Source organism: Acanthochromis polyacanthus, chromosome 15, assembly GCF_021347895.1.
Source record: "Acanthochromis polyacanthus isolate Apoly-LR-REF ecotype Palm Island chromosome 15, KAUST_Apoly_ChrSc, whole genome shotgun sequence".
Lineage (NCBI taxonomy): Eukaryota > Metazoa > Chordata > Actinopteri > Pomacentridae > Acanthochromis > Acanthochromis polyacanthus.
Genome location: NC_067127.1, coordinates 14,632,913 through 14,659,737, shown reverse-complemented (window position 1 = coordinate 14,659,737; position 26,825 = coordinate 14,632,913). Strand labels below are relative to the sequence as shown.

General features: G+C 41.3%; 2 protein-coding genes and 1 long non-coding RNA gene across 5 annotated transcripts in view; 1 reads left to right on the top strand and 2 right to left on the bottom strand.

Annotated features, from left to right (window-relative positions):
* Positions 1-2,616, bottom strand: part of LOC127537386 (uncharacterized) — a 30,588-nt gene extending 27,972 nt beyond the window's left edge. The window contains exon 1 of the long non-coding RNA XR_007947007.1: positions 2,081-2,616. This is a non-coding gene — a long non-coding RNA (uncharacterized LOC127537386). The remainder of the gene's footprint in view (positions 1-2,080) is intronic.
* Positions 2,617-2,665: 49 nt separating this feature from the next.
* On the top strand, positions 2,666-10,476 carry msh6 (mutS homolog 6 (E. coli)). Of its 2 annotated transcripts, none has more exons than XM_022209613.2 (10): positions 2,666-3,031; positions 4,648-4,850; positions 4,953-5,128; positions 5,253-7,815; positions 8,379-8,662; positions 8,791-8,908; positions 9,003-9,092; positions 9,216-9,370; positions 9,982-10,181; positions 10,282-10,476. In XM_022209613.2, the coding sequence occupies exons 1-10, from the start codon at positions 2,769-2,771 to the stop codon at positions 10,361-10,363; spliced, it is 4,134 nt and encodes a 1,377-aa protein (XP_022065305.2). In that variant the 5' UTR covers positions 2,666-2,768; the 3' UTR covers positions 10,364-10,476. The 2 variants fall into 2 exon arrangements, with proteins under 2 accessions (XP_022065305.2, XP_022065304.2); XM_022209612.2 differs by having other exon boundaries at positions 2,667-3,031; positions 4,645-4,850.
* On the bottom strand, positions 10,443-25,802 carry fbxo11a (F-box protein 11a). Of its 2 annotated transcripts, none has more exons than XM_022209614.2 (22): positions 25,352-25,802; positions 23,126-23,250; positions 22,936-23,017; positions 21,386-21,530; positions 20,478-20,607; positions 19,689-19,772; positions 19,451-19,583; positions 19,258-19,364; positions 19,060-19,171; positions 18,699-18,805; positions 16,805-16,942; positions 15,507-15,724; positions 15,239-15,419; positions 14,990-15,112; positions 14,638-14,723; positions 14,407-14,483; positions 14,137-14,280; positions 13,809-13,919; positions 13,532-13,639; positions 13,313-13,421; positions 13,117-13,215; positions 10,443-12,160 (listed from the first exon to the last, which is right to left on the bottom strand). In XM_022209614.2, the coding sequence occupies exons 1-22, from the start codon at positions 25,443-25,445 to the stop codon at positions 12,031-12,033; spliced, it is 2,643 nt and encodes an 880-aa protein (XP_022065306.1). In that variant the 5' UTR covers positions 25,446-25,802; the 3' UTR covers positions 10,443-12,030. The 2 variants fall into 2 exon arrangements, with proteins under 2 accessions (XP_022065306.1, XP_022065307.1); XM_022209615.2 differs by having other exon boundaries at positions 21,386-21,527; positions 25,352-25,801.
* Positions 25,803-26,825: the final 1,023 nt, after the last annotated feature.

Sequence of the window (26,825 nt, the reverse complement as noted above, 5' to 3'; positions counted from 1 at the left end):
CAGGTTATTTTATTACAACCTAGCATACATAATATGGCCTCCTCATACAATAAATAACGAGAGCTTTATGGTAATTTCTACAGGTGTCCTGAATGAACTGCTGAGACTACTAGCAGTGCCACTACTAACTCAGAAAACCATAGCAACAACCTAGTGACCTAAAACTACCTCACAGCTAAACCCCATGAGCACCTCAGCAACCTCTTAGCAACAACTTAGAACCCGTTTTGCAACAACTTAGCAACAACCCAGCAATGAAATAAGAATCCAGTAACAGCACCTTGGGTATCATTTTGGATACGTTTGAAACCATCTCCCAAGTCATTAGCAAAATGGAACTAATTTAAAAAGAGTAAAAGTAGGTGTAAGCAATAATATCAATGGTAATTACCGTTTACCTGCTTTGCATATTATAGCTTAATGTCCCATTGTAATGTCTTACAGGAACAATTTAATATAATTTAGTCACAGTTAATGTCATCAGGAAACACCTGTTGGTTTTTTTTCTTTTCTTTAAAAAGAGATAAGTCAAAATTTCTGCTGTGAAAAAAAGGCCTTTGTTCGCTTCAGGAAATTTTTGTTTCTGTTAATTAGCTGCTCTTTTGCAGACTGCAGCTTCCTGGAGAGCTGAAAGTTACTAAGGATGAGGAATTTTCTTGTTTTCCCCAGAGTGTACAAGATCTTTAATTATGTAAAACTTCAAACATAACTAGCTGCTTTCGTTCTGCTAAAAGTCACTCCATTAATTGAGGTTTCATATATAATGTGTGACACACGGTTCATGACATTGTGTGCGCTTTGTCTAATAAAGCCCCTCAAGATCCCGATGACGGCATGACAATACAGCTCATGTTTACTCATTGATTAGTGGCACTAAATCTCACACCGAATTGAAAGAGCTCCTCAAAACAACCGCTGTGTAAGGTTTCATAATGCTAACTTAATTAGATGCTTTCTGTCACCCACACACCATATGCCAAAAAAAGTGTGTGGGTGGATGTTTGGATGTTTTGAATATGTAAGACCATTCTTATTTTCTGGTGGTTATAGCGGTATTTCTGTACTTTGACAATAGCATCAATAAATGCTGTTGGGCATTTTAGTACCTAGCTTGGAAGAACATTACTAGGTAGACTATAATATTTCAGGTGGACAGTTTTGCTGAAACAAAGCTTCTTCTTAGGTTCCTTTTCATAAAAGCTTTTAGACCCATTGCTCTTTTTATACCTTGTAATCAAACTGTACAACACTATGACATATTAAACAAAGTGGTCACAAATCATCATTGATGTTATTTTTACAGCAAATGCTTAACACAGAGATAACAGGCTGGGTTTTTTGTGTCAAATACTACCTTGAGCAGTGCAGAGAAGAGACTAGAATACTTGTACTGCTATTTTTAAGCTACATGATTAGAATAGTATATTAAGGAATAGGCTCACGAAGCTTCCAGTATTCTGCTGCTCTCTGCTGGCGGTAAAAAAATAGTACAAAATATTACAGAGCCTGTGTGACACTTGGAAAGGAAGAACTTACAGATGACATTTGTTTCTTGCACTGTCAATTTGCTACATCCCTTATATTTCTAATGATCAGTAAAATTATAAAATATTCAACTCCATATACACTTTATATGATATGACACTCCGCAGATGTCATGAACATAGGCAGAAGTTGTTTTATCTTTCTTATATGGAGAGGTTTATGGTAGATGTAGACCACAATAAATGATACCATAATTAAAAAACACAAAACTCATAAACGGACTAACAAGAGGATGGGCTTTCTATTTCAATTTCAGAGTTAAACACGTTCAGTCGGATAAGGTTGAGAAACTGTTCCCCTTGAATTGAATTTACTATCTTAACATTATCTGTATAGCAACAATAATAGTCATAATAATCATAATAATATGTTTGTTTATCCCCTCTGACATCTGAAAGACAGCCTACATTGAAAGCTACTAACAACTCAGGTCAAATTCTAGTTCAATGATGACCAATGAATCTCATAACAATTTAAGAATTTCCTTATAATAATCGAAGCAAAAAAGAACACGCAGACAGATGTGACTTCTTACCTTGTCTTTTCTTCCATCAGGCAATCCTAACTCCATGGATAAAACAATGGACCCCTAGGCACCAACATGTCAAAGGCCTTGACATGTGTCTTCCATAAGGGAAGAAGACTTGAAGAGACAGAAAAAGACGCTGCTGTGTTGATGCAAATGTTTTCTGTGTCACACCATGCAACTTGTTGATATTCTGCATGTCTTTGTAGCTGTTTGTAGGCATTTTGCATTCAATTTTTATAAGGCCTAATGAGCTAACGTGTTGCCGAATATATTTTGCATCTCTCTCTGGGGAGACTTTGCAGGTGAGGACCAGGGCTTGTTCTTTAATTTAGTTTGTTGTATAGTCTATGACAGTTTTCCAAATATGTGACACTGAAAGCCCCTAACTCCACTTGAGACACGAGGTATAAACTGCACATACACACTTCCTTAAAAATAAAGTTGGAGGGGGAAATGAGAAAAAAAACTCTCTCTCGGCGCCAACAATATGGCCAACAAGGGAAATCATGTTTGGATCACGTGGTTTCATATCACAGTGTACTCGCTGATGATTGGGCAAGACTCGTGACTCCGCCCACAAAGCGCCTGCGCATGTTTCCCGCGAACGGACTGCGCTCGCGCGCTGGGCAGTAGGTGATGCCATAGGACCCAGCTCTTCCACAAAATAGAAAAAAATACTTTAAAACTCGCTTAAATGGCGAAGCAAAGCTCACTTTTCAATTTTTTCACGAAGTCTCCGCCGCCGGTCTCCAAGCCGAAGCCGAGCCCTTCCCCGGCCGAGGCAGACCTGCCCTCCTCCGTGCAGAAGTCCAACTCCTCTCCGAAGGAACAAGCTAAACAGAGCCCGACACAGCAGCCAGCCAGGGACAAAAAAGTTCAGCAGAAAAGTAAGTCCAAGACTGCCAGCGGGGGATTCAAGAAACTATTCGGCGACAAGCCCCCAACAGCTAAAGACAGGTGAGTACGCTTTGGGAGCCGTGTAATTGCTGGAGATACGTTATGCACAGTTATCTTCCCTTTGCTAAAGACCGTTTATAAGGCCTAACGAGCTAACGTGTTACCGAATATATTTTGACAAGCAAGTACTCCACTTGTGCATTCAAGAGGAGTTACTCAACATAGAAAGCATCCACGTTGCACGACGAGGTAGTTGTCAGGTTCATTTCACATGGGAATTTGGTTGTGCATTAGACTTACAAGTGATAGCAGGTGAGCTGAGCAGACCATGCAGTGCGAGGTTTTGACTCGGTCAAATCAGTGTGATCCCTGTGATTGTTACAGTGGAATACTGAGGTTATTTGAAAATTTACTGATCGCTGTTATTTGTCATAGTTTAGACACTGTGAACATCCCCTCCCCACACTTAAACGAGATGGAATATGATATTAAATTGTGTTATGAATCAGAGCAAGTATATAATCTAGAAAATAAATCGAGTGCCAAAAATGAAATGAAATAACATTATTGTCACAATTGAGTGACAAGTGTCTGTTTTTCTTTCTTGAACCGCAAATGCGTGTTTTAATGCTAGGCTTGCAGTTGGAATTCAATGAAAGCAGTTCTCTCACATAAAAAATAAACAAGACAAACGCACAAGAGACAGTACTTTACATTTTTTTGTGTGCAAATGTAAAGATTTGCCCTGTTTTAGTTTAGAGATTATTGCAAACTTCCACAGCTTTTTACTGCTTTACATTTACAACCATACACTACGCCCTACAACCAGTTACCTGTTACAACCATTGTCAGTTAACGGACTAGTAGTGCTGAAGGAATAAGTTGAATTCCATTATTTTTCCAGCTAAAGTGCTGTCAGTTCTGTTGAACAAGCTTCTCACCTATGAAAATGTACTGCTTTTTTAATTTCAGTACAATTTGAAGTTGATAATAATGTTTGAGTTTGGAGATTTGGTTGGATTGATCAATGATATGAAGACATCAGTTTGGACTGTAGGAACTTGTGATCGCTATTTCTGCTTTTAATGTACTGCATCGTTAATGGATGATCAAGAAAACAATCGTTATGACTGTTACTGTTTTAGATAGACCAATTTCTGTGGCTGATATTTGGCGTTTGTCTGATTATCAGTGTCTGCATTTTCATTGACTGATTATTGATAACTTAAATGCTCTACTTCAGGTCTGATGCAGCCTCCTCTCTATCTGTAGTCTGTCATCTCTGAGACTGTAAAAACTAAACAAGAAACACAAACCAGTAATTTGGCTACTCTCAAAGTGGCTAAGCTAGAAGGCAACCACAAAATAACCTGAAACAATTTGGAAAACGGTAATTCATAATGTTTTAAGATGTAGACCTGAATGGACAATCAAAGTGACAGAGCGGTGAAAGATTAAGAAAATAGAGAAGAACATCAGCTGTAACTACAGGAGACAAACTGATCAATCTCAGTTGTTTCCACATAAATAGAGGAGAGCGTCCTAATTTAATCACTCTAGTACAATTTTACATATATATCTGGTTATTATTCTAGGTTGTTGATGAAGAATTGTCTATTGGTCTGTGACAATATATGACTTTCAATACGTGACCTTATTTTTCTCCCTTTCAGCAGCTCCACATGCCCGTTCAGCGCTGGGGCCCTTGTGTGGGCAAAACTGGAAGGACACCCCTGGTGGCCATGCATGGTGGTGCCCCAGCCTCTGACCGGGCAGCAGATGAGGGGTCGTGGTCAGGCCCAGCGCATACATGTTCATTTCTTTGACAAACCTCCTACCAGAGGATGGGTCAGCGTCAAATATGTCAGAGAGTATCAAGGTTGGATGCTACTCCGTATAATCATAATGCAAATTTTTGAGAAACATTACTGCTGTGGGCTTTGTCCATGGAGTAATTTAGACTGTTTTGCCATTTCAACAGGCTCTGACAGCAGCGATGCTAAAACTGGAGGGGTGTTCTTCAGTGGCAAACCTGTAATCCGTCGGTCGATGGAGCTTGCTGATGCAGTACTGTTTGACGCCCCTGAAAAAAGATTAAAGATGCCTCTCTGCATGGATCCATCTGATGATGAAGAGGATGATGATGAAGAAATGGAGGTTTGATTACTGTTTGTATTGTTGTTAGTATACAGATCTAAAACTCTACATTTTACTACTAAATAACAGCATAGTTCTTATTTACCTATTTACTTATTTTACTTTGTGTTTGTTTTTATTCCAGCTTGACAATTCGACACTGACTGATGAAGAGCTCAGTGATGTGGATGAAGAGAAACATGAGGAAGCAAAGCCATCCAAAGTTCGTCAACATTCATCCCGTGCTTCAACAGAGAAAGGGAACAAAGCCAAGCGACGTCGAATTATCGTGGCCTCAGATAGTGACGGATCCGATGAGGAATTCAAACCAGAACATGCAGCATCTAGCAGTGAGGATGAAGAGGAAGAAGGCGCAGTGAGCAGTGGTGAGGAGGAGAGCACCCAGGAGTCGGAAGTAGAAAGCCCCATCAAGCCTGTAAAGCGTAAACGTCCTGTAGAAAAGTCTGCAAATACAAAAGCAAAACTACCTGTTGGACCGTCTGCTGCACCCAAACGAGCCCCGGCAGCCGTCGCAGCCAACACAAAGTCTCGTTTGTCAGCCTTCTCAGCTCCTGACAACTTTGAGAGCCAGACAAATGGATCAGGCTCCACCACAGGTGTAACTGTTTGGGATCATGAGAAGCTGGAGTGGGTGCAGGATGGCAGGAGGAAAGACAGCAAAAGGCGGCGACAGTCAGAGGACGATTACGACCCCACCACCCTGTATGTGCCAGAAGACTTTCTAAACAGAAACACACCCGGCATGCGTAGGTGGTGGCAGCTGAAATCTGAGATGTTCGATACGGTGATTTTCTACAAGGTGGGAAAGTTTTATGAGCTCTACCACATGGATGCTGTGATTGGTGTCAACGAGCTAGGACTGACATTCATGAAGGGGACCTGGGCACACTCTGGCTTTCCAGAGATCGGCTTTGGGCGTTTCTCAGACGTGCTGGTTCAGAAGGGCTACAAGGTGGCTCGTGTGGAGCAGACAGAGACCCCAGAGATGATGGAGGCACGCTGTAAGACCCTGGCTAAACCCACAAAATTTGACCGTGTGGTGAGAAGAGAGGTGTGTCGTATTATCACACGCGGTACCCAAACTTACAGTGTGTTGGACGGTGCTCCTTCAGAGAGTCAGAGCAAGTTCCTCCTGAGTTTGAAAGAGAAGGCTGAAGAGGAAAGCTCTGGTCAGTACCGCACCTACGGAGTCTGCTTTGTTGATACCTCTGTGGGTTGTTTTCATGTCGGTCAGTTCTCAGATGATCGTCACTGCTCACGCCTGCGTACCCTGATAGCACACTTTGCCCCCGCTGAGGTGCTCTTTGAAAAGAGTAATCCGTCCATTGAAACACGCAAAATACTCAAAGCCTCTCTGTCCTCTGCTCTCCAGGAAGGACTTAATGCTGGAACACAGTTCTGGGATGCTCAGAAGACTCTGAAAACTCTTTCAGAAGAAGATTATTTTAAAGAGGCTGCTGACAGTGAGCAGAAGAGCAGTTTTCTCCCTGCTCTTCTGAAAAAGATGACCTCTGAGAGTGATTCACTGTGCCTTACTCCTAAAGAAGGCTATGAAATGGCACTGTCTGCTTTGGGTGGATGCATATTCTACCTGAAGAAATGTCTGGTAGACAAAGAGTTGCTGTCAATGGCTAACTTTGAAGAATATGTCCCTGTTGACGTTGAGATGGAAAAGGCTGACGGATCTGCCAGCTTCTTTGCCCAGACTCGTCAGCGTATGGTCCTTGATGGAGTGACTCTGGCAAACTTGGAAATCTTTCAGAATGGGTCAGGAGGGACAGAAGGGGCGCTGTTGGAGCGTTTGGACACCTGCTCAACCCCATTTGGCAAGAGGCTGCTGAAGCAGTGGCTCTGTGCTCCTCTATGTAACCCCACATCCATCAGAGACAGACTGGATGCAGTGGAGGACCTGATGGGCGCTCAGGCTCAAGCTACTGAGGTTTCAGACCTGCTGAAGAAGCTCCCTGACCTGGAGCGTCTCCTGAGTAAAATCCACAGCATTGGCACTCCTCTGAAGGGCCAAGACCACCCTGATGGCAGAGCAGTTCTCTACGAGGAAGTCACTTACAGCAAGCGCAAGATAGCCGACTTCCTCTCAGCGCTGGAAGGTTTCAAAACAATGCAGGAGATCATTTCTGTCTTCGATCAAGTTTTGGACGAATTTCGTTCCACGTTGCTCTGCCAAGTTGTCACTGTGAAGAGTGAAAAGAATGGCCTCTTTCCAGATCTCTCTGCTGAGCTGAGGCGCTGGGAGACAGCTTTCGACCACCAGAAAGCCCGCACTACTGGTGTCATAACCCCTAAAGCTGGCTTTGACCCCGAGTACGACCAAGCTCTGACAGGAATCAAAAACTGCGAGCGAGAGCTGTTGGACTACCTGGACAGGCAGAAGAAGAGACTCGGCTGTAAAAGCATGGCCTACTGGGGAACCGGACGGAACCGCTATCAGATGGAGGTTCCCGACAGCGTCTCAGAGAGGAACATCCCTGAGGAGTATGAGGTGAAGTCTACGAAGAAAGGCTGGAAGCGTTACGTGACAAAGGAGAGCGAACGTCTGTTCTCAGAGCTGCAGGGATTTGAGGAGAAGAGAGATGCTGCGCTGAAAGACTGCATGAGGAGGCTCTTCTACAACTTTGACAAGAACTACAAAGACTGGAAGACTGGTGTGGAGTGCATGGCAGTACTCGGTAATCACATTTGTTTTTTAATTTTAATCTGCACTATTTTTTACAGTACCAAACATTTCTCATTGTCTGACTTTTCTTTTATGGTTTGTCTGAGCAGCATATTTTGAGCCTGTGAGAACAAGCTTGCTTTGCAGGTGTCTGCTCTGAATACATTTCCTGCAGATGTTACCCATAAACCCTCACACTGTATTTAACACGATGATGGTGCAGCAGTCTGAGTGCCTGTTAGAAATAATGTCATCGTTTTGTGACTGTTCCATTTAAAACTTAGCTATGCTTAGACTAATTAGCATGTTTTTCTCTGTTACAGAAATTGTGTACTGCTCTTTGCTCCTGACAGACGGAGATAATTGCAGTTTATTACAGATCTCTGGTGCAGTAACATAATGTGCCTTTTATGTGTTTGTGTAGCACTGTGCCATCCCTTAGCCACAGGTCTGGCTGTATTTATTTTGTTTTAACAGACCTTGGCTGCAAAATACTCCCATAACATAAGAATGTGGGAAGCAAAGCATATTTTTTTAAAGGTAATTGGTTAAATGATCAGTGTTGATTTGTTTCAGATGTGCTGCTGGCTCTGTCACGCTACAGCCAGGGTGGAGATGGACCAATGACCAGGCCGCAGGTTGTGCTCCCTGAGGACAACAACCAGGTAGCACCCTTCATTGACCTGACTGGGTCCCGCCACCCCTGCGTCACCAAAACCTTTTTTGGCGACGACTTCATTCCCAATGACATCTTCATCGGCTGCTCTGGAAGCAGCGATGTTGAAGAGGAGGAAGGTCGGGCTTCTTGTGTCCTTGTCACAGGACCAAACATGGGAGGAAAGTCTACTCTCATGAGACAGGTGGGCCATTTGACACATTTTTTTTTCCTCCAAGTGTTTACAGACACTAACTTTCACATGGACAGTGGAGGTTTGTTTGAGTTCAGTGTGGGCCCATATTAAGCGACTCTGCTGCTCTGTCTCCACAGTGTGGACTAGTGATCGTTCTAGCCCAGCTGGGTTGTTATGTTCCAGCAGAGAGCCTCCGCTTCACACCAGTGGACAGGGTCTTCACCCGGCTGGGAGCCTCAGATCGTATCATGGCTGGTAACATCACAAACTACTTTACCATAGATGGAGCAATAATCTCAGCGTCCACCTCATGAGCTAAGCTTCTAATGTCGACCTGTGCCTTCTATAGGAGAGAGCACCTTCTTTGTGGAGCTGAGCGAGACGGCCAGCATCCTGCACCATGCCACCAAACACTCACTAGTGCTCCTGGATGAATTAGGTGAATATTCATTGCTAATTACTAGTAGTTCATATTGAACACCATAGGTGGTCTCCTGCACATTGTTATTGCGTTGGCGGTATGTTTTCAGTATGTAACCATTCGGACGCAAACTATTCACAGGAAGGGGCACAGCCACATACGACGGCACAGCGATCGCCAGTGCGGTTGTCAAGGAGCTTGCTGAGAATATCTGCTGTCGCACTCTCTTCTCGACACATTACCACTCTCTGGTGGAGGACTACGCCAAAAACCCTGCTGTGCGTTTGGGCCATATGGTGAGTACAGCAATGATGCTTAACGTTACTCTACACAGGCAAACACAGATGTAAAAAATGTGATAAAGAGGAGCCAGATTCTGTTTCTTGCATAGTTTTCTCCAACCTTTTTAAAGTCATAGATCTTGTTTTCAGAGAGCTTGGGAGGTAGAATTTTTTTCCAAACAGATGTTTTTTTCCCCGTAAAGTAATAATTTGTGAGTACAAACTATGAAATTATCCCCTGAAACCATAAGCCATCCTGTACAACGTAATTTTACACCGACAGTAGAAGCCAAAGTTTAGTAAATTGTGCTCGATGTAGCTGTTGAAATGAATGAGATCGACAGCTTAACTTTAGTTTGAAAGAGCACATCTATTTTACAGCACAGCTGTTTGCCCGATGCTCTCATTGTCTGTATCTTTCTGCTGCAAAGTTCCCACTGCTTTAGCAACATGGTGCAAATAATTTGAGGAAATTGGGTAATTTTGTGCACAGTGTTCCAGCAGAACTGTTAATAATGCGCACAGATAACTTTCTCCTTGTGCTCATCAGTTTCTGTAGTTTCACCATTGCGTGTTGTGAATTCTGTGCTGTGCCTCGGTGTAATGTCCCTGTCTGTCCCTGTCAGGCGTGCATGGTGGAAAACGAATGCGAGGATCCAAGTCAGGAGACCATCACATTTCTCTACAAGTTCATCACTGGCGCTTGTCCAAAGAGTTACGGATTCAACGCTGCTCGACTCGCCAGCCTGCCAGAGGAGGTCATTCAGTCAGGACACAGGAAAGCCAGAGAGTTTGAGAGGAGCACCGTCACCCTCAGACTCTTCAAGTATGTTTTAGTGTTGCTGTTACATCCTGTAGCTACTGCAGAGATATGACTAAACGTCAAAGCTTGGTTATCTATTTTACCCTCTTATCTCCTCTGACAGGAAGCTCTGCCAGTTCGCTGAAGATGCCACACTGGACAGCACACACTTTGCTTCACTCCTTCAACTGCTCAACACCCTGTAATTTGTACAACAAAAAAAACTCCGCTGTTGCTGATTTATTTTTTTTGTGAGCTCAGCATTTGGAAAAAACACTACTGTGATGATCTAATAAAGTTTATTTTTAAAAAATGACAATGTTTCATCTAGGAAATTAAACCCTTTTAATTCACGCTAGCGCCTACATAACGGTTATTGAATACTTCACAATATATTAAGTCTAGATGTTATGATACATGCATACATTTCAGTCTGTATGAGAACCCACAATCACCAGTACACATGAATGGGGAGGAAGGGGGGCAATGAAACCATAAAGCGCTGTATATAGATACTTGTCTCAGCTTCAGTAGAGTAAGAGCTTTTGAAATTCTCCAGCAACATTGGCAAACAATGGAAAAACACAGAAGAAATGCTTTCACAAGACTTGTCTTTGAAGTCTCTAAAATAAAACTGTCTTTACAGGCCATGAAGCAGCATTTGTGCCTGTTTGAGAAGAAAAACAACCAGGCTTACTCTAATACAGATGTGTGTGTGTGTGTGTGTGTGTATATATTATCCACTTAACTGACCCCATCGGCAATGTTTTTGATTTGGTAACAAGTTAAAAAAAAGGCTGTGTTAATAAAACACATCATGGGTTTAGCTGCTAAACAAACTGCACCTCTAAGCAAAATGCAACAAAAATGGTTGATTTTTTTTCTTTCCACATCTTTATCACTTCTTCCAGTGAGTTGTCTTGCATGACAGCCAGACAGTAAACACAAAATATGCATAGATTATGTAAAACAGACTGGAATTAAAAAAAAAACACTTATGATACTGTTCCAAACACAAGAAGTGATACAAGTCTTGTGAAAGCACATTTCAGCATCTATTTTTCTGTGTTGCAAATGTACACGAGTCAACATTGCTGGAGAAAAAGTTTAGTGTTTTCCTCTCTTTTCTCTGATCTCTTTCACAGAAAGAAGTTAGATACTGCGACATGAGTATAATTACAGCAATTCTAGGGTATAATAACCAAAAAAATTAACACATTTAATAAAATAAAGACATTCAAGTACAGTAAGATTTTTGCATGAAAATACAAAACTACACAAAAAGCATTAAATCAAATCTCAACAGCTGTCTTGAGGGGGAAAAAAAAAAAAAAGCTGAAGTGCTAGGTCATTTTTCTCGTACTTATCATACGAGCACGTCGGTTGCCCAGTGATGGAAGCATTGTTGTATTTGGGGCCTTGGCCTCCTCGTGAGAAAAGTTGTGCCTCTTCTGACTAAGCATCTGTCCACGATGGATCTGTACACGACTTCGGTATCTTGTTCTTCCACTTCTTTAAACGCAGATGAGCCTCGGTGGTTTTTGTCCATCCCTCACCAGTGTCGCTTGCACGAACAAGTCAACACGCCCACAAACCCTGAGTCAGCTGCTCTTCTGCTCTGTTCCACTGATGTCACCTTTTTTTGTCAAATAACTGAAGAAAAAGAAAACGCGAGGCATCCATAATGAGACTTTTTTTTCTAAATGTCTCCTTTTAGCATATTCGTATCCCAAGTCTTTTTTTTTTTAAAGTCGCTGTATATGCTCTGTCAAAGTGAATCTGTTTTTTAGTTTGGATTTCCTCCTCCACTGCACAACTTAAAGTGTCTTCTGTCCATTACTGCTGAAGCGCAAAAGGACCTCAGGTCTTGAGCTCAGTTGTGCTGCAGTGTATTGGACTCTATAGGGGGAGCAGAGTCATACAGTGTGTCTGTGTCGTGTGTCGGCTCTCCAGCTAACGTACAAGGATTCGACAGCGTCCCTGCACCACAGTCACAGAAGAACCTAAAAGTGGAGCGGGAAGAGCAGAAATGATCATGCTTGGTCAAACAAAAGCACAACACATTGAATTTAATACACTGCATACTGACTGATCAGTAAAAACTAAGCCTTTTCACCCTGACAGAAGCTGTCAGGAAACCTGTGGTGCATTAACAGTAAAGCCAGCAAGGCACCATTCTTTATCTTTATAAAAGATTCTCCTTTGCCTTAAACTCAGACTGAATGGCAGTTTTGTTCCTCTGAATTCATTCAATCTGACACTGTGTGTTGCCACCAGACCTATTTAATGTCTAAATGTGAGGTACCAACCAGGTTACTCTGTTTAACAAATTCGAGTTTCCACCAACAAATCTTCAGTGAGATTGGTGCTTTGGGAGTTTTCTTAACATATCACCTGAAAGCTGCTTAAATTATTCCTATGTAATTATTACAGACTGCATCTTGCTGAACAAACCTAAACACCCATTTTGATGCTCTCAACAGCAGAAATAAAATCCGTTAGTCTAAAGAGATGCTGTCCATACAGCTGCAAACAAAACCAAAGCTACATAGTAGTACAGATTAAAAATAAAAAGAGAAATTACAGGAGAAGGTCATCTTTGTGTTTAGGGCAAACTGACCCCCTTTAACTCGGTGCCAAAGCCCTTCATGGCTCTTACTTGCCTCAGGGGTGTGATGGATTCTAAGTTGGTTGATTTTAACAGCACTACAGAGGGCTTGCTGTCTCCCACACAATGCATGTTTTGATGAGGCCGCCTTTTCCAGTTCATTAAATGTGCCATTTTCAAGAACGGCTTCACACCATTCACAAACAAAATGTAAATATGGAAGCAGAGGTAGCACAGCACACACTTGTTGACATCCTAACACACATCCAACAGTAAAAGAAGGGCCGTGGTGTATTTTGCTGATTCCGTTTGTGCCATCCACTTGCAGTAATATGGATCAGTAGCACTAACCTATCGTGTCTGATGAACTCCACATCATGTCCTTGGTGACACTTTTTGATGCAGTTCACACAAATGGCATTGCGGTCTGTTGTGTTACAAGTGTGACACCTACAGGAAGCCAAAGTGTCTTTGTCAACGATCACAAAACACACAATCAATAGAAGGTATTGCAGGTACTTTGACTGCACTATTAAGTGTGAATTACCTGTAAAAATCGTGCATTGGGTAGCTGGTGTAACTTGAAATCTTGTACAGGCACTGACCTCTGCTCACAGCCTTTTCAATGGCATCTTGATTGTTCATTATTTTATTATCTGGAAGAAACAGCAGAAGTTGGCACGTTACAGGTCACTGACATTTTCATCTGTTATAATTCAGGGTTTGTTCGGAAAATGTGGCAAAATCTTTGTGACAAAGAGATTACCTTTCATTGTAACATTGACACCAGATGCAAGAAACAATCCGCCAAAACGATTGTTGAAGATCTGATTGCCTTCTAGGGTCGCTGTGGCGTGGTTAGTGATCTCAATACCTACAAGTGCGGGGTAAAAAACGGCAAGGCATAATGTACGTCGTTAAAAACAATGTGTTCACACAGCCTTATTTGTAAGGAGTTTAAAAGCCCATAATAATTAGACTCAAGCACCTCATCACAATTTGAAATGCTGAGCCATTACAGCTTGTGTGCAGGTGTTACCCACCTGCAGCGAAGCCATCAAATATCCTGTTCTTCCGCAGTACAGGGTGACTGTTGGTGCTAATGAGGACTCCAGCTTGGGCATTTCTGAAGATGTCATTCTCTTCCAGCAAACCTAATGACAGAAAAGAGTCCTTTTAATCAAACAAACCACTCACATGAAATTCAAACTGAATGGTTTAAGAGATCATTTGTTAGTATTATGCTGATTTATCCCGCAATACATGGTTACTGTATGTACACTTCTTTGAATTATGAGGCTAAACTGAATCTAGTCCACTGTACATCAGAGTTTTTTTAGTCTCCTTTCACAGAAGAAGCTGATTAATTACCTCTTCCTCCATTGAAGATACAGATCCCACCGTCTCTCCCGTCATGGATCTTATTCCTCCGCAGAGTGGGGTTGCTGTCCGTCTTGATCCACACTCCTGCCATTGCATTGTCAAAGATCTCATTGTCCTCGATGAAGCCTAAGCCTGAAAAACACAAGTTCATGTTTTTGATTAGTGGATGACGACTGCCACATTGGTCAAACACTTTAACAGCAGTGGCCCTGACTCACTATGGAAAATTAGAACAGAAAAGGTTTCTCTGCTTCTCACCTGAGTTGTATACCAAAATACCCCCATTCTGGCCTCCCCAGATCTTGTTCCGCCTGATCTTGGGATTGCTGCCAGTCCTGTGAAATAAAAAGGACACAACAGACAGCTGAGCCACTGCTTCAGCAATGACAGATCAATTTCCTTTCCCAATCAACCATCTTGATATCAGGACATCTAACTCAACTCAGACTTCAATGAATATTTACGCATTCATTATCAGTATCCACCAACCTTATCTGAACTCCAGAGTACATGTGATTGTAGATGTCATTGTCTTCCAGCACACCATGGCCATTGTCATAGAAGTAGACTCCAACCTGTTTAAATATGTTGGCCGTCATTTCTTCCTGGTATTAAAATGCATGTTTTGATTTTGTTTCTATATGACAGAGTAGCCTACATAAAGACACAAGTCAGTTTTTGATTCTTTTTCAAAATATAAGCCAGTCTGACCTTACAATTTCTGACATTACACGCTACAATCACACTAGATGACAGCACACAGCTGATCAATATGGCATTCTTGTCACTGATTTCACATTTATTTCTCAACATTAAACGGGTAACTTGTCAGTGATCTTACCTGCTTCCCGCTGTGTATCCTGTTCCTCCTCAGCACTGGCGTACTGCCCGTTGTCACCCACACTCCTGCCAGTGTGTTGCTGTACACCTCATTCTCCTCTATGACTCCCTGTCCTTTTTCATGCTGCGTGATACAAAACCACCACAAATCACTATGTTTCAGGATTATAGCAAAAACATTTGAAAAAGTAAGAATATTTTGATAATAAGCTTTATGTGATTAATGGCTGTACGATTTTAAAATAATTACCACGTAGATGCCACCATGTTGGCCATCATGGATCTTGTTGTGCCTGACAATGGGGCAGCTATTTGTCCTGATCTGGATTCCTGCCAGGGCGTTACCGTAGATGTCGTTTCCTTCAATGAGGCCTCGGCCATCACCAAAAATATAAACGCCACCTTGGTTTCCATTAAAAATGGCATTGCCCCTGCATTTTAACAAAACAATAAAATTGAGGGCATGACGTTTGAAAATGATTTTTGCAACTTTTTTGATCTCTGACATTCATACTGACCTTATTGTGGGGTCGCTGTTCGAGGTGATCCACACCCCTGCAAAGTTATTTGCATAGATCTTGTTTTCAATGAACTGGCCGCGGCCCTTTTCATGCACATAGATGCCCCCCGTCTGACCATGATGGATCTCGCAACGAACCACCGTTGGATTGGCGTACGCCTTCACCTCAAAGCCGGCTATGCGGTTCCTATGGATGTTGCAGCTCTCAAAGTAACCCTGGAAATAGACGGAAAATTATGAAAGTACAGTATGTCCTATCAAAATGGCCTTTCTGCCAACGAGAAAGCAACAAACAGAACTGAAAATGTGTCTATACCGCACATCACAAAATTCTTGTGTAGTTCAATTTGAATGAAGGTGCTTTTGCCCACATCCCTATGTACAGAGCATCATACAACTGTGGCCTGCTTTGACATCACAGCACTACTGATTGTAATGAGGCACGATCGCATCTTAAAAAACGCTCGCTTCTTGTCGTAACGTTTGAAAAAAATTACAGCAAATGGATAAAATTGTTTTTTTGTTGTTTTTTTTTAAGCTAAACCTGCAGCTCTCTTTACCTTTTCACAGGTAAAGTAAATAACATCATATTCCATAAAGAAATAAGACCAAATACTACTTTTGACTAATAAAAACTCACAGAAGGGACCATAGCTGCATTGGGTTAAGGCATATGGGTTCTGTAAGGTGTCTTGAAACAATCTGACCTGTAATTGGCGCTATATGATGAAAATTGAATTGTTTACATAAACATGTGAGCAAAGATGCAAACAACAAAACATACACAAATAAATCACCCTATCTGACACATTATTATAAGCGGCATTATGAAGCCATCACCCTCTCTGTACAAAGCCCTGTCTGAATATCCAGGGTGATAACACCCTCAAACACAAAAACATCCCTGCTGCTGTGAAAACAGGGACAAGTGAGAAGGGAAATAGGGCAAAAAAAAAAAACACTAATTGAAGTAGAAGAGACAGGAGTGTGGGAAAAAACAATTGTTGGCCTGAACAGGGATAGAATCCACATCCTAGACATTAGCAGCATCACGTTGTAACAAACTGAGCCAACTGGCCATCACCCTGAAACTTCACACAGAACACATTTATGTTTGTAGGACAGAGGCACGATTGTCAGACACTGTGACAGTCTTGAGGCCCATAATTACCAAAAGTGTCAATTTATATTTGAGAACAACAACAAAAAAAAACAAGTTGGGCCTCTTGGCAGTCATCCATGTGCGGTAAGAAATGGCTTTAAACAAAACCCCAACCACAGTAAGTAATATCTCACCATGCCGTGGTCGAACGTAAAAACTCCCACATCTCTGCCGTGGTGGATGTGATTCCGTCTGATGATTGGGTTACCATGGTTTTTCACCCAGATCCCAGCCAGAGCATTGTTTGAGATCTCATTGTCTTCGTAGATTCCCTAAACAATGATCAGTATTGAAAAAGTTTAAGTCTGTGACAACTTACAGTTTTCAGCATATTTTTTTTACAGTTCTGTAATACGGCATTTTATTTTAACCTCACACATAAAGCACTGTGAGAATCATGTTTTATGATTTCTCCAGTGCCTTCAACACCATCAAGCCTGCGCTTCTGGGGACAAGCTGGAGCAGACAGGAGTGGACTCCCACCTCACAGTGTGGCTGCTGGATTACCTCACCAACCGGCCACCGTTTGTGAGGGCAGGGGACTGTGTGTCCGACACTGTGGTCTGCAGTACAGGGACCCCACAGGGGACTGTCCTTGCCCCCTTTCTTTTCATCCTCTACACTGCAGACTTCTCCCATCACACCACAAACTGCCATCTTCAGAAGTTCTCTGACGACTCTGCCATCGTCGGCCTCATCACGGACGGAGATGAGGAGGAGTACAGAGAACTCAACCGAGACTTTGTGGACTGGTGCCTGCTGAACTGCCTCCAGATCAATGCAGTGAAAACCAAGGAACTGGTGGTGGACTTTAGCAGGAACAGACACTTCTCCTACACCAGTGAACATCCAGGGAACGGACATTGAAATTGTGGACTCCTACAGGTACCTGGGTGTTCACTTAAACAAGAAACTGGACTGGACTACTAACATCAGCGCACTTTACAAGAAGGGTCAGAGCAGACTCCACCTGCTCAGAAAACTGAGGTCCTTCGGGGTGCAGGGAGCACTTCTGAAGACCTTTTATGATTCTGTGGTGGCATCAGCCATCATGTATGGAGTGGTCTGCTGGAGCAGCAGCATCACGGCTGCAGACAGGAAGAGACTGAATAAACTGGTAAAGAAAGCCAGTTCTGTCCTGGGCTGCCCCCTTGATCCTGTGGAGGTGGTGGGAGACAGGAGGATGATGACAAAGCTGTTGTCTATCATGGAGGACACCTCCCACCCCCTGCAGGAAACAGTAAGATCACTGGGCAGCTCCTTCAGTGACAGACTGCTTCACCCGTGGAGTCTAAAGGAGAGATACCGCAGGTCCTTCCATCCTGCTGCAGTCAGACTTTACAATCAAGCCTGCTCCCAGTAGTTCAGTTCACCCACTTACAAACTGTGCAATAAAAAAATGTAAATAATGATGCTGTGCAATTTCATAACAATTTTACTGTAAATACTGCTTTCTTCTCTTCTTCTGAAGAAAATATTTTTATTTATATATATACACTGTGTGCATTGTGTGCTGCACTCTTTTTCTGATTCAAATGTTCTATTTACTGCCGTACACTGTAAATTTCCCCGCTGTAGGATTAATAAAGGTTTTATCTATCTATCTATGTATCTATCTATCTATCTATCTAAAAGGCTAGTTTCTCTAGACTGTGACTAGTCAAAGTCAACTTTATTGTCAATTCTTCAATATGTACATGACATACCAAGAATCAAAATTACGTTACTCTCTCTTCGTGCAACAGTAGACATTAAATAAACACTTAGAAGGTTCTGAGATATAAAAAAATAGCATAAATTTAGAAATGTAATGTACAAAATAAGATATAAAAAGGCAAAACTACGCAAATTAAGAACTAGAAAGCAAAAATCTGGTAAACTAAGAACAAAGGAAGCAAAAACTAGAATGAAGCAACAACTAAGAACTAAGAAAAGCAGACTAGACTGCTACATAAATCCATGAGACACCTGCTTAGCATGTGTGCGTCAACAACATACTTAAACAATGTGAAAAAATAAATATATTACCTGTGCGTGATCAGTGATGTAAAGTCCGACGTTTTCACAGTCACTGATGTTGCAGTGCTTGATTGTAGGACAAGCACCCTGGCCGCTGACACAGACAGCTGACCCCACTGAGACAAGCAGGATAAAGACCGATTAGCACACAAATGTCAAAAGAAACAAAGCAATCTCTGCTCTGTTATGGAAAAGCTTATCTGAGCACAGACATATCAACTGATTGGATTGATTCATTCCTTAAACCATTACAATTAGAGTCACAGACTTCGTAAGCTGCATAGATCTATGAAGCACCCCTGAGATTTTTCCTGTAAGCTCCTTAAAGGTAAGGAATCGCTAAAATGGACTAAAGAATCAGCAGAATTACCTGTGCATGTGCTGCGTATGATACAGTGGTCAATGATGGGGCTGCAGTTGACTGTAATCTCCAAGCAGTGGTGTGCATTGTGGTGTTGGGCGGATTTATCATCAGGATTGAACTGTAGCAGAAACAAGAGTAGCTAAAACCATGACGATCCATTTAATTAATTTCCTGTACGTGTGGCCTAGATAAAGAGAATCTCACCCTAATGGTCATGTATCCAACGTAAGCATCCTCGGAGCCTTCCATGAATACAAATGTGGAGTCTCTGGTATTCTCAATGATAACTTTCTCTGCTACTTTTCCGGGAGCTACAAAATAATCAGCATGGTATAATTAGACACAAGACTAAATACGTGCACAGTGAAACCGGAACCATGACTTAAGGCATACTTACCGGCTCCGATCATTGTGATCGGCGACTCGATGTAGATCCATTCGTCTGTGTAAATACCAGAGTGGACAAATATCAGCCCGTCAAAGTGAGGCTCCTGACCCCCTCCGAGAGCATCCTCGATGGTGTCATAGTACTGGAGGAAACATTACAAGTCAGTAAAATGACTGGTGTATTTAAGCAAAAAAAAAAAAAAAAAAAAAGAAAAGAAAAGAAAGAAAATGTTGGAAAGTCTACTTACAAACATGTTATCTCTCCCTTTGTATCTCAAAGGATTACTGTAGAAGTGTTCCGCAAAGCCTGGTTTAACATGTGCGCCTTTATACTGCAAAAAATATAAAAGCAATAAATCACATAACTCACACAGTAAATAAGAAAATAATTCCCACTGGCGTTCCATTTTGAAAAAGTTAGGGAAAGGAAAAAAAATGACAGACATTTTTGTCCAGGGAAAGCAAGCCTAAAGGTCAGTACATCACAAAGGAATAACAATTTAAACGCATTCTTCTCTTTAAACACGTTCCCCTCTATGCCCTAAAAACTGAATGTCACCATTATAGCCTGTGGTGTTGCCCTTTCACATGACATTAGCTGTCTGTACACGGAGGATTTAAAGTTGCACAGAAGCAACTATCACCCACAAAAGCATTGATTAAAAGATTAAAAGGAAAGAGGACCAAATTTATGTCTCAATACTACCTTTAATCATAACTTGCTGCATCTACAAGCACGTCAGCGTAACAATTTCCAATAAATGTTCACGTCATAGGGAAGGTTTTAGTAAAAATTATTTTCAGTGTAAAGCACGTCAGATGATCATTGTGCTTTCTTTGATTTAAAGCCAATAGCTACTACATTATTTGTCAGTGTCTCACTTGCTTCATAATCACAAATGAAAGGGTTATTTTTACAGTTGCATAACAAATACTTGTGAGTGCAATAAATCATGTATAATCATGTATATGTAAGCAGTATAAGAGTCTTTTGTAAAGGAAACAACACGTCTGTAAGTGCATTGGAGATTCCATACCAGCTGCTGAAAACTTTCTTTCCACGGGTTTGGCTGCTCATACTCCTCTGGGTTTATCTGGTAGAACTTCCCTGCCTCAGGGTGCATCATGGGTCGTGTGTATTCAAAAACTTCCATGTAAAGCCTCTTCCTGAAATGACACGGTAAATCAGCGATTAACACCATCCTCCTCTCATGTGTGACAGAATCGCTCACAATATTGATGATGTTGTGCAGCTGCCTTGGTAAGAAAAGTCTTTGTTGTTTCAAGTCCTGGCCAGTAAAAACATGACTTCTTTTCAAGTCAAAGCTCATGTTAACACTATAGGACCATGTGACACCAAGTTGACAGTAAATCATTTTTAGTCTACTATTTCTGACTATCTGTTCATAACGTGGTGAATTCTAAAAACAAAGAAAACTGTTCGGCTTACAGATGTATTTTGGTGTTAGAAACGCCAACACATTAAGTCCTGCTTATTTTACATTATGTCACACAATACCCTGTATTGGCAATGAGAACGACAGAGACCATTACAATACAGGTAATTTTAATATATTAAAAAACAAACAAATGATTCAAATGTGCATTTAAAACATTCCTTAATCATAATTTCTATAGACCATTTTATTGCTGTCAGATCAGCAACAGCATTTAGCTTCTGTTTGCTTAACAATGAACATTTCAAATGTGTGTAACCATTTAAAATCAGACCCACAAGCAAATAAAACACAAATTAAAGGTAATATCAAATCACAGCTAGTTGAACGACCAACTGCGGGACTGTAATTGTAAATGTTAATGAAACATGTTCAAATATTAATAAGATACAAAAGTTACAGCTGCTGTTAAATCATTCATTAAATATACCCAAAGGAGCCCAGTGAACACAAGTAAACCACCAACAAGCTACAGCAACAAGTCTCACCACAGGATGGGGTCATTGGCCAGCTCACTGAAGCGCTTGCACACACATGCAGCACGGCACAAGTCCTGCTCCAACAGGTACGAGAAGATCTTCAGCACCACCTCATCTGGAAGCTTCTCCTGCAAGTACTGCTCTGCTGGAGCTGCTGGGTGGAGGATAACCAGGGAATTAGAATAAGAGATTTTGGAAGGAAAGACGTTTGAGTGGAGTTAAACAGCAGCAATCATACAAGCATATTTACAGCAAAACAATGTGAGCCACCAAAATGGTCTCTCATGTTACACTACCAACAAATTTCTGCAGAAACGATAAAGGCTCTCTTAAAGAATTACAAATATGTAATTACCCTATCGCTGTCCTGCTTCACTAATCATAATATTGGCACTACACTATAAACAAGCCCCCAGTGTTTTTTAATACTGCTGTGAACAACCTCAGACCCTCAATGCTGGAAATCAACACTTTACTCTCAAGAGTTTAATTTCAAATTTCCTGTTTACTTCCAAGCAACTATCGTGCAACTACAGAAAAATGAAGCAACTGTTGATGTTTTACACTGATCCTAGTAAAGCTTCTGTTTTTAAAATCACTGACTACTCAATTCTATAATGAGATCCATTAAAATGTCAACATTTTTCATTCATATAACCCTTACTTAACTGCAGTACTTGAACTATATTATCACTAATTCTCTTTCAGGGGTAAGTGGCTGATTTCAGATATAAATATTTATCTTGCTGATGGAAAGAAAACAGTCATTGTTTCTGGGAGCTTCAATAACAGCATGATAGGCTAAAAAATTTAAAAAATCTGCTAACTGTATGACTTTTTGCAGCTAAAATAAGAGAAGAAGTTCAAACACAAAGAGGAATTGTGAAGAAAAATGTCATATTTTTTATGGATGTAATTTGGGTTTTTTAAACAGATCATGTGGAGCTACAGCAAGTGCCAATCAGATTAAACTGCAAAGCCACGCACACTGGATGAATATATAGCACTGTTTCTAATATTTATTACAGAAGTTTTTGAAGAGAATCTTTTAAGGGAGGGCTAAACTAAAAATGGTTACTTATCCTAAGCTGCCAACTCTGAAAATGAGAGTAAGAGAAAGAAAAGACTGGATTAATACAGGAACTAAACATTGAATCCACTAAAATTTGAACAATTCCCTTGCACCTCTAAAATTTCTTTAATAGTTGCTTGAGAAATATATTGATTTTAAATTAAGCTAGAGATGTTATGAGATCTATATAAGCCTGAATCAGTTTATAGTCATGTTATATAATCTGACAATTCTGAAACTTCCAAACACACTCACTGTATAAATAAGGTCTGTGCAATATAGACCTCTCATCATGAAAATTATAGTGAAACTAAATCTTTTTTTCTTCTGTTAAATAGGTCAACACATCATTGCACATCAGAACATGTAAATAATCCGTAACCGTTCTAAAATCACCCCCACAATTATCCCTTACAGGGTGCAGGAAACAAAATAAGCATATTTTTGTAGAAGAAAAACTCCAAGTTAAAAATGTGTTCCTAATTACCGGGTAAATCTTGACACTTTCCTGAAACTCTGGGACGCTTAGGTCGGTGTCCAAAGTTTTCTGTGGTTGAAGTGGAAGCACCCTGTACAATAAAAAAGCAATGGTAGCATTCAAATATTAATTGTCTTTTCAGTAAAATCTAAATCTTTTAGTCTCGATATCATCTTCAGAGGATCCCTGATATATATACCTCCATGCTTGTCTTTGTCGGACACACTGTTCTCTTGGGTAGAGACTTTCTTCTAAGTTGGTAGGGACTATTCTGAGCTCCTGGACCGGATTCTTCTGCAACCATATCTGCAGGAACGTCCTCATCTGCAAATGGTGGAAAAGAAGAAAAACAAATACAACGATTACTTGCAACGGTATTAATTAGAATAATACAAAATACACTTTCAGTAAATTAACCATAGATTACAAAGAGGTGAGCTTTCAAACATAAATCTATCGGTGATAAGCAACACATTCTAACATATGCAAGTGTCTTAACAGGATTCATCACATTGTTTACAGGACAAAAGAAAAGACAACAAATTCAATAAAGATGTGATTCAATCAACAGAAAAAACAATTCTCATCAGCCTCCAGCCAAACCATACATGTGCTTATCAACCTATTCACCATAGCCTCAAGATAGCAACCCTAAATGGAAGATGCAAACTCTGTCTGCTTGTTGCTCTGGTTGCAAGGATGGCTCTCCCCAGCTACTAGCTCAGTAACCACTACAAACACAGTCTATGCAACAACCTGGACAAGTTAAAGGAACTTCCTGCAGCTGTGAACTGAAATAAAGTAGAGGCACTCCTGTCTCGTCTGTTCACAGAATATATATACTGTATGATGTGACGTGCACAGATAAAGATGAGTATCTGATACCGACCATGCTGAGGTTTATTCATTTACTGTCACCTTGAAATGACAACCGAACCATGCTGTGGACATCTGGACGCAAGAAAATTAGTGCCATAGTAGATCTTGCATGAATAAATTAATTGAGACAAACACATCCATCCATACATTCTCTATACTACGCTTTATCCTCACTAGGGTCGCGGGGGGTGCTGGAGCCTATCCCAGCTGACTCCAGCGAAGGCAGGGGACACCCTGGACAGGTCGCCAGTCTGTCACATATATAGACAAACAAGTACACTCACATTCACAACTATGGGCAATTTAGAGTCATCAATTAACCTCAGCATATTTTTGGACTGTGGGAGGAAGCCAGAATGCCCGGAGAAAACCCATGCATGCACAGGGAGAACATGCAAACTCCATGCAGAAAGATCCCAGGCTCAGGCCGGGATTTGAACTGGGGATCTTCTCGCTGTAAGGCGAAAGTGTTAACCACCAGCCACTGTGCAGCACCTGAGACAAACACATGAATTCTGAAATTGTTACCTAGATGAGCATGGCAGATCATTATGCATTGGCTTGTTTAATCAACTCATCCAGCTATTACTTTAGTTTAAGATTTTTTCCACTTTTGTAAGAACAGACAAGTAAGTTAATCACATTATGCTGCTTGCCATTCAAGTGATGCTGTGAGACCAACAATCACAACTTATTCCTAGTCCAGCTAAAAACACTGATTAGATATAGCAAACAACTATTAATAATATTAATCACTGTATTTGAATGTGACTGAGTCTCTAAACTTGTGTTCATCCAAGGTAACTAAAATTAAAGAACATCCCAAGCTGGCAAATGTTTACTTGGAAAGACTGCAAACAAGATTTGCTCACATAACCGTCAGATGTCACACAGCGTTACTGAAGAAAAACACCTAAGTTGAGGTGACAAGACTATAAGGGACATGTTATACCTTTGATTACGAGAAATACATCCAGCGTTGACATTTTAGCGTTTCAAATGTTATGTAGACTGGGGCTTATAACGAAAACGACGGGACGCAGATAGCTAGCCAAACATGCTAATAATAACAGCTAACTAGCACAGGCTAGGTTCAGTTAGCATGCTACGACAAATGGCAAAACCACTTTATGTATCCTTCCCTGCGTTTGTCAGCCATGAGTCGAGCCAACCATTGTCTGTCGCTTGTCATTTTCAGTACTAATGTAATGTTACCCTACAAAAAAGGAATTCCGGGAGCGATACGAGGTCAGACAAGCAAAGAAAGGCCGACTCGGGACAAAAATCAAGCAAAAACAAAGCGCGGCCTGAATGCTAAGTACAAACACAAAAGCCTTGGTGTTTCCTGGTTGCAATGCGAACCTTGGAGACTGCTGTTAGCTCCCCGCTGCCTTATCACAACAGCCGACATTACTGTGATGTACGCGTACCGTAATAACACAAACGACACTCACAGCCGTCCCACCACAAAACACACACTTCAACCCTAAAGCCAGCTGTTTGACAAGCAGACCAGAGAAGCTAAGGCTAGCTGGGCTAACGTTACCTCTTTCCTGGTGGTTCCTCTCCGGCTGCACCGGGCGCGGCCTCGATACTCGCCTAGGTCTTCTGCTAACGTTACTTGCTCTGACGGAGTTCATTTGGGGTGTTGTTAATCTTGAAGAAATGTCGAAGCCTTCGCAGCAGAGGAGGCGACGCCGAGCACACAGTCTATGTCTTTTTCTTCAGCATTGCACGATCTGCCATGTTTAGCCGCGGCTCCCGAGAAACGTATCGCGGTGTGTTGCTCCCGTTCCCCCGCACTGGTGTTACGTCTAGCCCCGATCCACTGTAGCAGGAGGAGCCATAACAGACAGGCACAGTCCGTCAGGCGGCCTCGGTCGCATCACATGGGAGGACCTCTCGCCGTCACGTCGCCTTCCTTGTTCCAGGCGGTCTATTCAACAGTGATTTTACTTTTGCTTTTTAAGCATCCATCTGTGATAGTCTGCGGTCTGCGTCCCATCAGTGGAGGTGCGTGTGTGTTGCTCAAAGGCACAGTGGTAATACTGATCATACCATACGCCACAACACACTGAGAAATTTAGTCAACTTATCGTTTGTAATTAATTTAAAGTAAATACGTAAGTTTTGCAAATTTTAAGTTAACTGAACTTAAACGTACAACTTAAAAGTGCTAGTTCTTTTAACTTCAGGCAGTTTGACTTGAAATGATCGTTTGAAGAAATGACCAGCTGAGAATTAACTTACTAAATCAAGTTTATTATAAACAAAAGCTCCAGGACGCATTGTTAAAGAGTTAAAACTGTCAAAAATATCAGGATTAATTAGTTGTTTTGTTTAAAAGATGTCAGAAATGTTTAAAAATGTTGATTAGAGTTCCTCCAGCCCAAGATGGCATCTTCAAATGTCTTCTCTCCACAACTTATATATGAAAATATCTAAATGGAAATAAAATGTTTAAACCGATTAATTAACTATTAAAACAGATAATTTAGTAGTTCATATCTCATCTCTTAATTGTGGTAGGTCTACACTTTATGTTGAACAAATGGCTCTTCATATTTCAACAAGCCTGTTTTTGGCACCTACTAAAGATGCCTGCTGCATCTCTCTGTGCTTCTGGCACAGTCGACTGATATCTCAACAGCTCTGCTTGCCCCGGTACAACTGTCACTTTGGCCTGTATAAGCAGCTAGAAAATGGATGGAAACGGGTGATTGATCTTTTTTTATGTCCAACAAATCAGCCAAAAGATCTTCTAATCTTCCTCGGTTCTGCCACAGAGAACATTTTTTACCCAGAGTGCTTTTATTTTTTATGTCCTCTGCTGCTTGTAGTGCTGCTGTATATATTTTTGACAGTGTGGTTTCCATTAACAGGAATGCAAGTGTTTACATTTCACCCCAATTTATCATGCCCTTAATAACTGCAGCCTATGGGCCATTTTGAAGGCTTTTCAATCAAGCAAAATGAGCAATCTACACGCTAGAAAGAAGTGGACTGAAATGATGTTCACT